This window comes from Protopterus annectens, chromosome 7.part0 (genome assembly GCF_019279795.1).
Source record: "Protopterus annectens isolate FY-2018-M chromosome 7.part0, PAN1.0, whole genome shotgun sequence".
Classification (NCBI taxonomy): domain Eukaryota; kingdom Metazoa; phylum Chordata; order Ceratodontiformes; family Protopteridae; genus Protopterus; species Protopterus annectens.
The window spans coordinates 1,083,353,861-1,083,371,088 of record NC_056739.1 but is presented as its reverse complement, the minus strand read 5'-3'; the positions used below and the strand labels follow the sequence as shown (position 1 = coordinate 1,083,371,088).

Sequence of the window (17,228 nt, the reverse complement as noted above, 5' to 3'; positions counted from 1 at the left end):
CTAGTCATATACGTCAAACAAAAGGTCTTGGGATGTCAAAGATTTTGCCACTTAAAAGACAACTCTCCCTTACCCTTTGTCCAGCCTGTAGAATTCTAGAATTACCTATCAGTAAATCATTTCTATTAATACAGCTGTTTGGAGTAAACAATTTGACATGATTTGACTCTTAACTCTTTGCTGGGTGCTTATGAATGAGTCGAGGTGTTTTTCATTTACACTGAGACCTAATCTTTTTTTGTATTTATCCTTTGTTGATCAGGTTAGTCCCACTACACTAGTAGCCTCTTTTCAGAAGAGACCAGAGGTGGTATTTATACCACTGGGGGAAATTTGGTCAGGGCATTGGGCAACTTCCCCATCTCTTTTCAATATGGTGGCCACTGCCATGGGTTCTTTTATATCCAACTGAGCTACCACGAACTCAAGCACATGGGGTCTCAGTTTAATGTCTCATCTGAAAGATGGCACAGTCAGAAGTACAGCACCCCCCTTATACTGCACTGCAGTGTCCGCAATCAATCTACTTGGTGTGGGAAGTCTTCTATGATTTAGAAAGCTTTTTGCAAAGATTTTTTACAACCTCAAGCATAATTCATTTTAATGCGATTATTTTTAAATTGTGGCGGAATTACTAAGTCCTTATCCTGCGACTTGCTCCCTACATTTCATCAACGTCCTTCTCACAACTTAGGGCAGCTATAGTAGGGTTACCACCTGTCCCACTTTGCGAGGGACAGTCCCTCTTTGGGCAGTTGTGTCCTGCAAAAAAATTTAAACATTTTAGATCAAAAATATTTCCGATATTTTATGTAATAGTTACATAAAACAGTTATTCTGTATGTGAAAACCCTAAATGTGATAAGAAACAGAATAAGCAACTAAACTGTTACAAGAATAAGCTTTTCTTTAGGAAAAATGTGAAGTTCTGCCCTTTGTACTGGCCGTGGGTATGTTTTGCCCAGCAAAATCTGACGTTTGTACCAAAAATGTCCCACTTTGGGCATTTGAAAAGGTGGCAACCCTAGTTGTAGTTTTACTTTATGATTTGTTTCTAACAGAGGAGTTCTCCTCGATGACTTTATTTACTGCGGTAGCATTTTCCTCCTATCTCATTCAGACTCATCTAATAGCATACAGACACAATGAAGCGCTGCAACTTGTGAATTTGTAACCACTCTGGCAAGACATGTGTAGTGATTCTACAAGCAAATGGTCCATGTATTTTGAGCTGTGTGAACTTAATCGAGTTGTTACAGAAAAATGCCATTAGTGCAAAAAATAAGCAAGCACAAACAATTAACTGTACTTAAAATATGTTTATCGTTTACCTACCTACAGTGGCAAAATTCAGCACAATTTAGATTTTTTTAATCGGTTTATTTTGGTACATTGCACATGAGGGGAACAAAGAAAAAGTAAATAATTCATATGTCAAAACATTTGTATTATTTTAAAAATCTGACACATATACGGTGGATAATTACTATAAACCTACAACAACTGGAATTAAAACTTTTTTATATACCACTGCTGTTTTCAAATACAATTACTTACTATCGTAATGCCCCCCTTTCCTAATGCACCGTTCCTATAGTGTAAAGTTACGTTGGTTATTCTCATTCGCAAATGATGTTACGCAAATCTCGACTGCCTCGCCAGAGGTGTTTTATTTACGTAAATGGCGCAAGACTTTACTTGATCGTGACATGTTGGGGTGGAGTTTCTCTACTTACACGTTTTACGTGTGTTTTGGGGACGTGGCCAACCTGCTTGCTTATCTTATATGACTGTCTCTTCCGTATCTATTCTTGTTTTTGTGTTAACCGGCTTTTACTCTTTGTAATTCTTTCTGCCGGTGTTGCTGCTTTTATTTTTACAACTGTTTCCTATGTTTTATTGACGTATTTTTTTAAATATTTATTTCTACAGTTACTTTTGAAAATGTGGTACAGAACGGTAATTGTGGGAATCGTAGCTGTAAGTGTGGGATTTTGGTACAACTCCCGCCCGGAGCTTCCTGAAACGGTACTGCAATATCTGTCAAACTCCTTGTCAATGTTGCAGCCACCGGGGTCTCCCGAGCGTTCCGTCGAGCAGACCCTGGCTAGTGCATGGGACACACTCATCACGGTCCCGGTCCGCCAGTGGAGAAGGGTCGCTGTCGGGTAAGTGAAACTTCTGTCAGGTACCAGAACTGAATTAGGATTCTGTGGGCTTTTCAGAGAGCATTACAGAAAGTGCATTTTAGTAGCACTTGTAATACTTTTTGTGAGATATGCGTAGGGCAGATTTGGAAGTACCATATCCGTGCTCACTGCAACCTTGACTTTTCCTGTTATTGGTGCCAGGTTTCCGTGCTTCCTGTTAGTATTTGCCACGAATCTAGTTTGCTTAGGATGTTATTTCCCAAAGCCGAAATATAAATGTTTTGGGAGAGTTTCATTTCTGTTCTGTTACACAGTATTTGAAATAAGTATTGGAACATTTGAAACCAGCGTCTGGATTATGTGTTTTCTACTATTGAGTTTTTTTTTTTAATATAATTGAATCTTGTTTTTGACTTGGCTATTTTGGAATGTTTTGCTTTAGTATTCCTACATTGTGTGGCAGCTGTCCTAATTAAAACTTAATGTAGATGTTTTGAAAGATCCTGATATGCAGGCAAGCCAGTAAAAGTACAAATTGTTTTCGCAGCATTCTTTGAGTAGGTGAACATGTTCACCTTTAATTAGTGTAAAGGGTTCACACAGAATGCAACAACATATTTTAAGTATATTTTCAATTGTCTTTATTTCAACATGTGCCCACAGACACTTTTTCACTCTAACACCTGAGTCAGAATGGAGCTACATTCGGTTCATGGGTGTGTACTAGGCTAATGGCCCTGGAGCCTTTAAAAGCCTAGCCCAAAAAAAAAAAAAAAAATTGCCCAGGCACTGTGCCACCTGATATTAGTTCACAGTGCCCACATCCAGTATTGCATCTCGAATGATCCCTAGAGGTAACTTTGTTGCCCATCTACTCGTCAAGATTTCTCATGAGGCCCAGTGAGGTTCTCTGCTTGACATGAATGGGGAGCTTATTCCAGAGTATGGGCACTTTAGAACCTGTCCCTCTAGCATGGTCTGTTAATTGTGGTAATGAGGTTGTGATCTCTGGAGCATGTGGCATGGGGGGATTGTGATTTCTTTAGGTGTAGCATTTCAAGTAGGACTGGGTCAGACATGTCTTTGTTAATTGTGGTAATGAGGTTGTGATCTCTGGAGCATGTGGCATGGGGGGATTGTGATTTCTTTAGGTGTAGCATTTCAAGTAGGACTGGGTCAGACATGTCTTTGTAAGTCGAGCAGAGATCACCTCTTAAGTAGACTCTAAGAGACTGAGAACAGCTGAAGTTTCTTGAGTCTGTGTAGGACCTGTGTTTGAGGCATAGGATTCTTTTTGTGAGGTACTTTTGTGGCCTCTCCAGCTGTTGTAGGTGTCTGGTCAAGTACATGCCAAACGGGGTGTTGTATGCGATGATTGGTCTAATGAGGAATGTTGACCTTTCTTCCGGGAATTTGAAACCGTTGGTTAACATGGTATGCCACTTAGAAGGACTTTATGACCACAGTGGCACTTTATGACCACAGTGGCAATGTGGTCGAAGATGAGGTGGCTGTCGACCTGGGTGCCTAGATGGCCCTTTCAGTGTTCAGTGGGTTGCCATCAACATGGTAATTCATGGGAACTTTTCCAAAGGAGGGGATGATGCTTTTTTGGCATTAAGCTTCAGGCCATCATTCCGACACTAGTCACTGGTCTTAGCAAGGCCCTTTGTAGGATGTCTACATCACTTGGGGAGTCTATAATGAATCCTAGCTTGCAGTCATCAGCGAACTTGGTCAGCCAGAGTCCTGTGTTGGATGAACTTCTGAGAAGTAGATGCCAAACAGGAAAGGACCCAAAACCGAGCCCTGTGGGACTCCACTTATGACTGATCGATAGTCTGACTTGGAATCTACAGCTCTTACTCTGTGGGTCTTTTTTATGAGCCAGTTTGCAACCCACGTAGTGATGTAAGGATTGATGCCTAGTTTGGTGAGTTTTATCAATGATATTTGAGTGGGGAATAGTATCAAAGGCCTTGGCCAGGTCGAGGTAGGCTGTATGCACTGCCTTACCCTCATCCACAGTCTTAGTGACTGCCTCGAAGTCAATCAGGTTCAACAGGCAGGATCTCCACTTGACAAAGCTAAACTCTGTGGGGTCAAGAGTTTGGAGATTACCTGTATCTTTGTTAAGCAGGTCCATGATGATGCGCTCCATAGCTTTGCATACCAGGCTTGTCAGGCTAATGGGGCGATAGTTCCCAGGGTCTGTAGTTGCTCCCCCTTTATGGATTGGGATAATTGTAGCAGTGCGCCATTCATTGGAGACAGCCTGAGGTGAGGATGTGATTGAACAGGGCACACAGAAGTGGTGCCAGTTCGTTCTGTAGCTCGTGTAGGAAGCAACCACTGATATTATCAGGTCCCATGGAAGCTGTATTATTGGCTTTGGACAATGCAGCTTTTACTTGTGCTGCAGAAATGGTGGGTACCAGGTTTTCATCTGGTATTGGGCCCGGGGGGGGGGGTAAAGTTGGTACTGAATCTGTCTGCCAGTATGTTGGCTATTATCTGTTGGTTCAGTATAAGACGGGGGTCTGCAACCTGTGGCTCTGGAGCCGCATATGGCTCTTCCACCCCTCTGCAGTGGCTTCCTGTAGCTTTGAAAATTAATGGCCACTCTCTCACAACACTCACACTCGCACACAGTGAGCGATGGACTTTAAATGTTGCTCTTATAAACTTGCTAGAATAACATATTTCTGCTGCAATGGATGGATTCCACATATACTGACTGACCAAGCGATCCCCTGGCAGCAGCAGCATTTCCTGAAAGGTTTCCATACCTCGCATACTTCTTAAATTCTTACCACAAGAAATCTGGACAGAGCCACAATAAAAGGGAAACAAAGGAATAAACATATCTGACTTTAAATATTGCTATTAGAAATTTGCTAGTATAAAATGGTTTCTGTTAACATGCATTTTGTGTGTGTGTGTGTGTGTGTGTGTGTGTGTGTGTGTGTGTGTGTGTGTGTATTGTTTCATATTTTTGATCAATTTCTCAAAATTGTGGTTTTCTGGTAAATCATTAAGGGCTGAAAACAGACACGTGTTTGACTTCATACACTTCAGAAAATTCTATCAACTTTCTAAGTTTTTGTAAGAGCAATACTTAAAAAAGTGTCCCTATTTTGGGGCCTTTGTGCCCCATTATTTATAGCTTTGTCTAGAGATATGACTCATTGACACGCACACCACTCGAGCAATACCAACAAAGGAACAAAAATAGGGGCGGATTCTAAATATTGCTCTTATAAACTTGGTTCTTTATATTTAGTATAATAACTATATATAAAACTTTGTATGCTGTGTTCTCTTCAATTTAGGGGTCAAATAGGTTTTGTGGCTTCCACTGAATTTTATTTGGAAGAGGGGCCACAAATCACTCTTTTGATAGTGAAGGTTGCGGACCCCTGGTATAAGAGGTGCCACTGTGCAATAACTCTGAACAAATCTGGGTATTGCCTTTGAGGTTTTTGATATAGCTATAGAAGGCTTTGTGGTTTTTGGTGTCAGCCGCCATTTTGCCTTCATAGCTGGCTTTAGAGGATTTGATGAGGGATCTCAGTTTTTTGTTGAGACTGATAAGGGAGGTTTTCCAGTCTTGTGACTTCATTTTTTTTTCTGCAACAGTTTCTTCCTTCTGTTAGTTTGATGGCTGGGGACCACCAGATTGGCTTCCTTTTTTTGGAGGAGAGCGACTGTATGGCAAGGTCCATGCATTTGTGTACATGCTCGCACAGTGCATTGGTGTATGATTCAGCAGTCATGTAGCTATTTTCCATTGGCATGGGTGCCAAGAAGTTAGCCATCTCTACTTTTAGGAGCCCAAAGTTAGGAGCCCAAAGTTAGCCACCTCTAATTTTAGGAGCTCAGAGTTGGCTGTAGAGAAGTTTTTCAGGGTGGTCACCTTAGTGTGGGGGGGGGGGGTGTAGGTGAGACTGATTTCCATGGTGATCAGTTTCTGGGCAGATTTAACCAGGGAGGAACTCGCTATAGGTGTGGAGCAACAGTCTCCCATATTGGTGATAACCAGGTCGAGTATGTTGCTTCCTCTAGTGGGGGTCCGAATAAGCTGGTCCAGGGCATTGGAATTGATAAATTCTAGAAAGCGTTGGGCCTGTACATTGGTCCTTGAATAGTTTTCCCAGTTGATGGAAGGGTAGTTGACATCACCCAGTATGAGTATTGGGTTGGACCTTGATAGATTCCAGGGTGCTTAGGAAGTTGGTGTGTGAGTCTAGGGACATGTTTGGGGTTCTGTATTAGACTATGACTTACATCGCCATCTTACCCAGTGTTAGCTGTACCTGAAGTATCTCAGATGCATTATGCTGGGCTACCAGTCTAGAGTTGTGCATATCCTCTAAGAATATGGAGACACCACCGCCTTTCAAGCTTCCGGCCGCATTCTGTGGGTGAAAGGTATGGAATACGTTGTAGCATGGGAGTGCAGGGGTGCTTTCTGCCTCTCTTTTATGGAAGTAAGTGCAATTTACTTCTGCCAAAGAGCAAGAGTACACTACGAGTAGAAAGCTGAAAAGTGTATTTCCTGTCTTAACAACAGTCTTCAACTAGCTCTGCAATATCTGCAGATGTTGGGTGAGCTGAGTGCTGTTGTGTTGTATGTCTGCTCTGGAGTCTTCTCTAGTGTGTCTTACTTTGCGGACTTCCATGGCAGTCATCCAGGAAGCCTTCTAACAAGGTGCTCAAAACGTCTTTAACGTACTTTTCACAGAAAATTAACAGTACCCGAGTTCCTTACTCTGAAACACGAGACTGAGTTCAGTTATTGTGCAAAAGAACCTCATTTTTGTCACTTGTAAAAGATAAACTGAAAGCGCTATCGACTCTGTTCTTGCTTCATCATAGTCCAGAGAAATGACTGCAGTACTGCTGTTGCACTGTCCTACAGGTCCGTTTCCAGTTCCCCTCTACTTTCAGTTGCAAACAAGATCCACAACTCCTCTGCCTGAGTTGTCTGTCCTCTTTCACCTGCAAACAGCAGTCCACTGTTTTTGGAAGACAGCCGTTGCCACTGAGTTTTGTTGTGCTAATTTTCATTGCACCATTTAATACTCCCCAGCACATCATTCAGGTGCATGCTGAAGGTCAGTCAGTTGAGGATAATGGGATAGTATGTTCTGTAGACTAATGGGATAGTATGTTCTGTAGACAACAAAGGTGAACCTTCACTGTGATATCCTGCCTGTGAAGATCACAGAAGGGCGTGTAGACAAGAAGCACCCTAGGAAAAATTCTGTGCTGATCTTGTGTATGTTCAGTGTAATTCTGAGAATATGGAAACGAGTTTTGCTTAAGTTCATGGACAGGATGACCTATAGCAGTGGTCACAGTACCCCATACATTTCTGACACTTTCCCAAAAATATTTTGGGTGTCATTGTAATGTCACCTTCAAGTTGATAAGATATGTTTAGACAGTATTGGTAAAATATACTACTTTTCTAGTGTCTATGCAAGGACATTAATTGACCAACTCTTCTACAGTAGGACAGAATTTGCATTGCACTTCTGGATCAAAGGCTCAGCTGCTGGATAGTCTGTTAAGCACTGCAAACACATGCGTTTGCATGAATGTTGGCGTGGGGTACCTTTATAACTGAAATATGCCATCCTGTCCCTCTTCTTCAAAACTGGGATCATTACTCCATTTTGCAAGTGCAGAGGTACTGTTCCAGCATTCCGTGCAACATTGAAAAGGTATGTATGTCTAAATACTTCCAGCATTTCTGGTCATAACTCCCCACTATTGTAAGGCTTGGGAAGTGGAGAATTGTTTAATGATTGCTGTCATCTTATTTACCAAAATAGATCCAGTTCTACTGGTTATTTTTGCCTCTGTCACTTCAGAACAAGACATTTCCATGGTATTTAGGAATTCTTCAAAGTGCTTCTTCTATCACTTGTCAATGTTTCCAGTTAATAGCTTGTATCCACCATTGGTGAGAATATCCTGGGCAGTCTGAAAGTCCTTTCCAATGTCCCCACTGTATGTCTTCCACATCTGAGCCTCTTTGACCATTGTAGCTGCTGCTTTCCAGGCTTTTCAGTACAGTCAGTCATATTTGTATTTCATTTCTTTTAGTTTTTCACGTGAAGCGGCCTCTTTCTGTTATCTGACAGCTTCCCGCACGGTCCTGGGTTATTTCAAAAGCATCTATTTGATTTTTGTTTGCAAACTCTATATGTTGTAACAGAATAAATATGAAAAGCATTTTGATTAAGTGGCATTGCTGGTCTGTCATGACATTTTCTTGTTACTGGTTAGGTATGCACATTTCACTTCCTTTTTTTTTTTTTTTGCTAGCTATGTGTAGGTTTCTGGGTACAATGACCTGCAGCAGTCAAGGCTGCAGCTTTTTCCATGGTAATTTGGGTTCTCCTGTAGATTTAAGTTTGCATTAGGATCTGATGAAACAGGATATGTGTTAGTGGTGAATTTGGTTTTAAAATGCATCCTCCACTGAGCATTTTTTTTTTCTTGTACTGTTTTCCCTTATTTTCCTGTTTAGGGTGAATGCATGTGTGGATATTGTGCTGTCTGGGATTGGGTTATTGCAGGCTCTGGCACTGGAGCCAAGTGGAGGACAGGATTATGAAATCCTTCGCACAAAAGAGGATCTGAAGCAAACCTTTGTTTTCTTCTTGGAAAAGGGGGTGGCAGCTGAACGGTTCTACAGTGATAAAGTGACTTTCCAGCAGATTGCCAGAGCAGCTTCCGAATACCCTGGAGCACAGGTAAGTCTTTGGAATAGTGTAGATGGATATGCCAGTAACTGTTGTGCACACATTTTTATGGGATGCAGTTTTAATTTTGATATCGTAGCAAGGTTACAATTGTGTATGTAAATTAACATTGCATGTGAACATGTTCTACTTTAGCTGCCAATCTGAAAAAAAATAGCATGATCTGTGGGTTAAACAGGAGCACTAAGCACAGTAACGTGATTTCCAGTTAAGTTTAAATGTAGCAGAAACACAGACTTTCTAGTACAGTGGCTAGATTCTAAGTCCTGGCAGCAGATTTTTAGACTGGTCAGCAGATCTCCACTTGTGAGAGCTGTATTGAGCACTAAATGATTCTCTCTCATAAATTCATAGGCAAGTACTGAGCTAGCTGGCCTTGTGGGCCACTTTAAGCCTAGCCAAGTTCTCTTTTTGTACTTGAAATGGTCTGTCCCATTTGGTTATAGATTGATCTTGCCCATCCTGTGGTCGATAAGTATTTTTCATAATGAGAATAATAAGAATAACTTGGATTGTACTATAGATAATTTGAGGGCCCATGCATGGGGTCAGCAATTTGAGCTGCCTCTGTCCATTAGTAGTACGGGGGCAGTCCTGGGATAAATTTTCTGTTTACCATCCGTAGGCCTAAGTTGCACTTGAAAATGGACAGGGATAAACTTTATTTTATGTGAATTGGGAGTTTGTTCCACAACAGTGGTATCCTCTGAGAAATATACCTGTCCCTCTAAACCGTACTGTTCATGTTGCAGAAGAGGTATAAATCCCTAGCTTGAGTATTTCTGATGTCATTTGACTTGCTGATGTGCAATAAATCCATCAGTAGTGGGTTGGAGGGTGCTTGTATGCCGGACACAGGTCACCTGTTAAGTCTGTAAGATGCAGCGTACATTGATCGAGCTTTGAGTCCACATAGAACGTGTTTATGCCTTGTATCCTTTTATAGTAAAGTACATCTGTGGGTGTTCCAGCTGTCTGAAGATGCATGCCAAGCGGGGCATTGTATTCAGTGGTGTAATGATGGCTGAGTGGAGGTGGTCAATGACATCCTACATCTAGACACAATCCCTTTCTTTATAAACTGTGCAATATAGAAGGACTTCCTTACAACAATAGACACGTGGGCAAAGGTTGTCACTGTCTGCAGATGTTCCCAAAGCCCAAACAACTGTGTCCACTCTGAAGGGCATATTGCCAGTGTGGTCATTCCTGGGGTAAATGACTTCCACAGGAGTCAGTAAGGCACTTTTTGGCATTTAGTTTCAGACCATGATTTTGACACAGGTTATGAGACAAGCCTTCATGCAGGATGGCTATTTCATTTGGGGATTCGGTGACTTCTCCTAGCTTACAGTTATCTGCAAGTTTTTAATCAGCCAGAACTTTTGATATTGCCTTTTACTTCAGAAGGGTACATTCCCAACAGGAGAGGTCCCAGCACAGAACCCGAAGGACTCCACTAATGACTGGTCTCTCTTTGAAGTTGACTTCCTATGTTTTAATTATTTGCTTCCTATCTGTGATCCAGTTGGCAGTCCAGCAGGTGACCTAGGAGTTTATTTAGTTTTTCTACTATGGCTGAGTAGGAAATTGTCAAAAGCTTTGGCCAGGTCATGGTATGAGGTACTGTTTTGCCTTCATTCATTGCTCTCATGACCTTCTCAAAGAAAAAATACACCATGTTGATTAAGCATGATCTGCCCTTCATGAGTCCATATATCCTAATTGATTCTATGATAAGTCTTTCCATGGCTGTGCATATGAGGCTGGTCAACAGTGCAAGTTTTCACAGAATGTCCAGATTTTTGCCTCCTATTTTTGGTCCGTTTTTCATAAAATTGTTTTCTAGCAAATCATTCAGGACTGAAGTCAGCAAATGGCAGACAAGTTTTAGACTTCATATCCTTCAGAAAAATTCATGCAGCTGCAAAACATGTTCCATCAACTTTCTAACTTTGTAAGAGCAATATTTAAAAAGTGTCCCTATTTTTGTGCCTTTGTCTCCCCATTATTTGTGGCTTTGTCCAGATTTCTTGCTGTAAGAGATTGAGAGGTATGCTGGTCAGATTTGTGGGTCTGCAACTGCCTGGATCTGTGGAAGATCATCCCTTATGCAGGTGAGTGACCTGTAGCTGTTCTCCATTTGCTTGAAATAAAAGCAAAATTGAACACTGAATCTACATTTACATAATTTTGTACTAAGTTGCCTACTTAGTCTGAAGGAGTGTTTATCTTTATGGAAATTATTCTTTCTGATTTTTGCCATATGTTTCCTTTTTTATATCCTTTTTAATTTGGCATGCCAAACATATATGACTCCTCCAAAAAAAAAAAAAAAAAATAGTTGTAACTAGGGAACATAAAGCCAATACTGGAGGCTTCTAACAGACCAGGTTTGTAGATTGCAAACTGAGCTGTCACTGAACCCCCCCCCAGGCAAGAACACTCTTCAGTAAGGTCTAGCACAGACATGCACTCTGTGCCAAAGTCATAGCATAAAAGTCGATACCAAGAAATTCATTATAGTATCTTTTGTGAAGTCTGCCAAGCCAGATAACTACATCACTGAGATACCCCTAAAACTTGATTCACTAGTCTGATCTGAGCTCTTATAGATAGTAACCTATCGTATGACTAACATGTGTCCAGGGTAGTAAGAAAATCTTATGTTGCTCAATTTATAAGAGCGAAGCATCTTGATCCAGATGGGTCATCATACCACTGAACTTGGCCCTCATCAGATCCAGCATAAGTGTGTAATGCTCCCTTTAGTATGTACCTGACTGGGTACATGTAGCAACTGGAAACCTCCACAAAGATTCCTTACAAAAAGAATACAGGGAGTACACACAGTTGCTAAGCTGATCACCTCAGAGCCCTGTCTCTAGTTTGTATCCTAGACTTCTGAGAGATTATCTTTGCCTGGCATTCAAGGCATCCCCAAACCTTGCTTTGATGAACCTTAAGACCTAAATTCTATTTGTGACACAAATAGGATATGTTGGAAAGATGTGTGTTTCTCGTTGAATACCAATTCTGTGTCAGAGTATCCATTCTCTTGCTCTGGCACCCCATCTTTGAGAAACAAAGATTCTCTCTAACCCTGTTTAAGTGTAACTTGAACCAATGAATAGATAATAGTACCAGACCAAGGAAGAATTTCCTGCGTCTCCGAAGGACAGAGGCAGTCAGTAAATCACCTCATATATAGGTTACATTTGTAAGTCACATATTGTTGCACAGCTAGGCTTATAACTGCCCTAGGTGATCATTGGCTTTGAATGCACCTGTGAACCTCCACTTTTTTATTCTTGTCTTGTCAGTGCAGCTAGTAATATAAAAATGTGGAAGGCACTTAAACCTTGCAGCGTTAAACCCTGTCTCTGTAATTGCACAGATATCTATAGTGTGATGGGAACTGGTTCATTTTGAGACTTTTTGCTATGTCTGTACAGGTTTCGGTTTGGCATTGCCTCAAAAGGGCCCAATGGGAAGGATAAAACTTTGGCCAGTATTCAGAAGCCTAGAGTGACGGGTACAGACCATTCTTGGCAAAGCAACATGGTCTGTTAACCATGTCCTTGCAAAATAAATACTGAATCTGCTTGGAGAGTGCAAAGTGGTTAACAGTTTTGACTTTGTTGATTAGTGGTGCACAGCTGAAAGGGGGACTAGGCACAAGAAGAATTTGGTGGAGAGTGAACGTGTTTCCAAGTCTCACCCAAGCAGCAAAACTGCACAGAAACCTCACTTGAAATATGGACATTCAGTATTCTGTGTACTCTGTGGCTACTTCTGATGCCTAAATTTAGTTCCCAAACTGACTTTAATACACTGCTCCCTCAACATGTATCTGGCCCAAACAGATGACAGAACAATTGTTTTATATCGTATGTACAGTAAGCTGGTGAGGCTGACATTTCTTTGGAGAGAAAATGTTTGAAAAGTGATGTAGTGAAGTAAAATACTGATACCAGTATTTTACCAAGCTTGACGTGATGGCCATTTGAATTGGAAATCTGTTATTGTTAGAAGCACATTGCTGCTATAAACAAAAAGAAGGTTGTGTACTGCTATAAAAAAGTTTGAAGTTTGTTTTCCTCTGGCTTCCAATTGTCAGTAGGAGGAGTGTTGGAGCTTAGTGTCCCCTTGCATTTTATTCTTTACTGCAATTTGCGGCAGAGTGTGAACCTCACTGTAGCAAGGTTGTTTTTCTTAGTTTGGGAGCCTAATAAGTGTGCTACATGTATGACATTGTTGGATATAACTTTAGCATCTTGACTGAACATTACTGGTGGCAGAGTTGTTATGGATTGTACAACCAGGCATAGCTGGGTGCAGACTTATTGTGGGTACCACAGAGAGGCAATACATGTAATACTTTTAAAATCTGCGTACATGGAAGGTGTTTGTTATTGTACTTTTGCAATAGAACTAGTGTTTTCAACACTTCTGTGCAGTGCTGTTGTCACTGACTTGCTTTGAGCAGCTGACTGGGCAAGTGTGCAATAGATGTGGTTAGGCTTGTGTAACATAACTGTGTGCAACGGGCATACATTGGTCAGGGTACTGTATGAATGCTGGTGACACTAAACCTTGCCAAGTCCATTCTACCTTTCAGCAGTGAGATGTGCTGTGACCGCTTAATACATAGCATTGGTGGCTACACTATATGTATACAGTACTCCTTATAAACTGCTGTTGCTGTCCTACACTTCTAAGTTGCGTGCCTAGCTTCTACCAGATACGACTTACACGTTTCATGTCTTTCTGAATCCTGCCCTCTGTTAAAGAAAAGTATGAACTTCAGATGAAAGTTTGGTAAGGTGGAACTTCTCCCTGTGACCTGACTTTGTAGCTTCTCATTTTTGAAATCACTTTTTCATGTAAGAAGCAAATAAGCAGGTACAAGTAAAATATTTTTAATGATGTTACTAATCTTTGAAATCCAGATCAGAACTGGCCTGCATAACGTCTTTGAGGCTTTTCCTTTGCTGTTATAGTGTGGAACTATGGGGGCACCTTTTTCCACCTTGAATAACTTGCTGTGAAGACCATTTTGATTATACAGTTATGAAAATAAATGCCATTTGGTATGCCGATTTGCTTCTGTAATGAAAAGCTGATGAATTAGATAAGATATCTAAGAAGTGTGTTACGTTGCAAAACCTTATTTACAGTACCTGCAGGTAAATACGAATGTTTGTTTTTTGCTGTGCATTTTATGCATCCTGACAAATCTTGCCACTTGTTAAATTATCCTGTCCAGGTTTGTGGGAGTCTGAAGTTCTTTAAAACCTAAGAAATATCACTTGCACAGATTCAAGCTTTGTAACTAAATCTAAGATTGCTCAATGCTGAGGGACATGTCTCTTATGGAAGTAAAAATTTTGCACATGCAGTTGTCTGTTACAGCTTTTACATTTGGCCAGTCTTATGATGGACACTTTCTTTGCTTTTTGTTTTACAGGCATTGACACTCAGAGCCTGGTAACATTTTCTCAATTAGTGTTTTTGTCAAAAAATTGTGCATGAAATCACAAATACAAATAAAGAAAAATACAAATGGAGCAATTAACTCTTAATTTTAGTCTGATGGATGATCTGATAGAGCCATGCATGAGACTTTGTTTTTTAATTCTTCTAATTCACTAATTACAAACTTTCAGCATATTGTGAATAAGTTTATCTTTTTGTATTTCTGTCCATGTTAAGTCCATAAAACTGTGTTTCAGAAAATGGACATGTTTGAGTGCCTTCGATGTTTTAAGGTCAGTGTAGGCAACCTTTTTCTTCAGTCTAAAAAAAGCCAATTTAAATCATCACTCATACCTACATTTATCTGCTCTTCAAATGTAATATGTATGCTCATTAAACTGACACCAGTTGTGTTCCATGAGCGTAATATGACAGCTGATGCACGTCTGTTTATTGGTAGGTAATCGCTAATGATGTTTGCCTACAGTGTTCTCCCTTCATCCATATATAGTACTTAATTACAGAAACAGAGCCAGTAAGAAAAGATGTAAAATAGGATTTAACCCGTGTCAGTGTTTATGATTAGATTACTTTTTGTTGGATTTTATTAACATAAGCGTTTGACTTTTAATTCTGAATTACTTATTGAGAACTTGTTGATTTGGTTTGCAGTTCAGACTATTTTGATTTCGTATTAGTTTGCAGCTTTTAAGAACTGTTTGTGCAGTTGTGTTGTCTTGCACACCAGTTAATGTCAGAACTGATGTTTGCCGGAGCATAACATTTCTGCTCTGCTTCATTCATTGACTTTTTTGACAAGATTTCTTTGTCATTTTCAAGAATTGCCACTTAAAATGCTCTGAATTTAACAACTGGAAACTTGATCATTTTGGTGTAAAAACTCAAAGGGATGTTTTTATATAATCCTGTAAAACAAGATTATCTCTGAAGGAAGATGAACCATTCCAAGAGTGCTCAACAAGACTACACTAAGAATGAGCTGCAGTTTATCCTTTCTGATATTAAAGACTTGGTTGTCAAAATAGGCAAACTCCTAGCTCTTTTCAGCCCCCTGTAATAAAGCCTGCTTTAGAGCGCTTTTTCGCTTGTATTCAACTCAGCACCGCTCCTCGTGGTGTCCTGCAGAGTTCTACAAGCAGCAGAGAGCAAAAGAGTGACTTTTTCCTGATTTAAGTATTTTTTCTGGCATTTTGATTTACTGCTTAGCGACTGCATTTTCTCCTGTTTATACAGCTCTGCATTCTGTTTAAAACTGTTTTTGTGTTTAACTGTTTTGCACTAGTTATTTGTTGCTTAATTTTACCTGTAGGCTAACGCACACAAGTGCGCTAGCCGTTTAAAAGCATTTATAGCATTTACTGTCTGTTTTTCCTCTGTTTTCTGCAAAAAAAAAAAATTTGTTTTCCTGCCTTACTGAACTAGAATAGTCCAGTCCCCAGAGTTTGCTGATCTCTGGGCTTTGGCTTGGTTCCTGTGCTATTCCATATCCTTATTTGGATAAAGGGAAGCTTCTTTGTTCACCAGTGGGAGTGGGGAGCACTGAGCAGCCTATTTGTCCCTAGAGCAGTGGTTCCAGCCCGAAACTTAGTCTGTTGGCCATTTTGGGTCAATTCCTAGCTCTCTTCAACCCCCTGCTATAAAGCCCGCTTTAGCGCGCTCTAGAATCCCCTTGAGTACCCATTTCCCTATAGGTCCCTTCTGACTCAGTTACACAGCAAACTTTTTCACTTTTTTAGCATGTCGAAGGGTCAGTTGCTAGCGTCCTCTCCTGTTCAGCTGGTGAATCTGGGCATCTTGAGGCAATGTTACAAATGCCTCATGTACACAGACGACCCACTCCTTTTCCCACAAAACACAAATACATGTGAGAGATGCAACTATATAGCCAAACTGGAGGCTGGGCTCTCAACTCAGGACTGGCAAGACCAGACAGGGGGAGAAGGAAACCACGCACACCACAAACCCAGTTTCACATAGAACTATCACAACTGCAAAACAAACACAAACACACAAAGACATACTCTGAGGCACTGATCAAAAATCTACCAAAACTACAGAGGCCTCCAAAGCAGACACCCAAGCAACTGCCACCTCAACACATAAGGTAGTTCTCAAAGTCAGTGTGCTAAACAGCCCTTAAGGCCAAACACAATGCCAGAGACATAGGTGACTCCATAGTCAGACACACTGACGTCCCACTCACCAGACTGAACAAGGAAAAGATCACAGTAAGCTGCCTGTCAGGCGCTAGAATCCGCCACATAACACAAGCACTCAGGTCACTCCACAGCAAGTACAAGTATGACTCAGTCATTGTCCATGCCGGTGTGAACGACCTGATACGTACCTCCCTGGACTACATGAAAAGAGACATAGAGGAGCTCTCAGATTATGTAGCCCAGGCCGGTATGACCCTGACCCTGAGCAGTATCCTACCCTCACCAAGAATGATGCCACAATACAGAGACAAAATGATCAGCTTTAATAATTGGCTTAATTACTGGTGTCATTCTAAGGGGATCCAATGTCTGTCTGCCTGGGATGACATGCTTGACAAGCCACGCTGCGCAAGGGACGGCTTGCACCTGTCACCCTGGGCTTCCGGATATTGGCAAAGGCTCTTGCCACCCCATAGTGCCTTTTTAGGCAAGGCTCAAATGATAAACCTACCACCCTAGAAAACAAAATGGAGAAAAACTAAGGGTAATACTGCTCAATGCCAGAAGTCTAAACCTCAAGATGCACCCTCGAAGCCCTCCTCAGTATGGAGAACATCGATGTCTGTGCTGTGACTGAAACCTGG

At 41.0% G+C, this 17,228-nt stretch overlaps 1 protein-coding gene across 1 annotated transcript in view; it reads left to right on the top strand.

Annotated features, from left to right (window-relative positions):
* Positions 1 to 1,831: 1,831 nt before the first annotated feature.
* Positions 1,832 to 17,228, top strand: part of ADPGK (ADP dependent glucokinase) — a 68,782-nt gene continuing 53,385 nt past the window's right edge. Inside the window, exons 1-2 of the mRNA XM_044077652.1 lie at positions 1,832 to 2,168; positions 8,692 to 8,917. Coding sequence (XP_043933587.1) covers positions 1,945 to 2,168; positions 8,692 to 8,917 — 450 coding nt within the window. The 5' untranslated portion in view covers positions 1,832 to 1,944. The remainder of the gene's footprint in view (positions 2,169 to 8,691; positions 8,918 to 17,228) is intronic.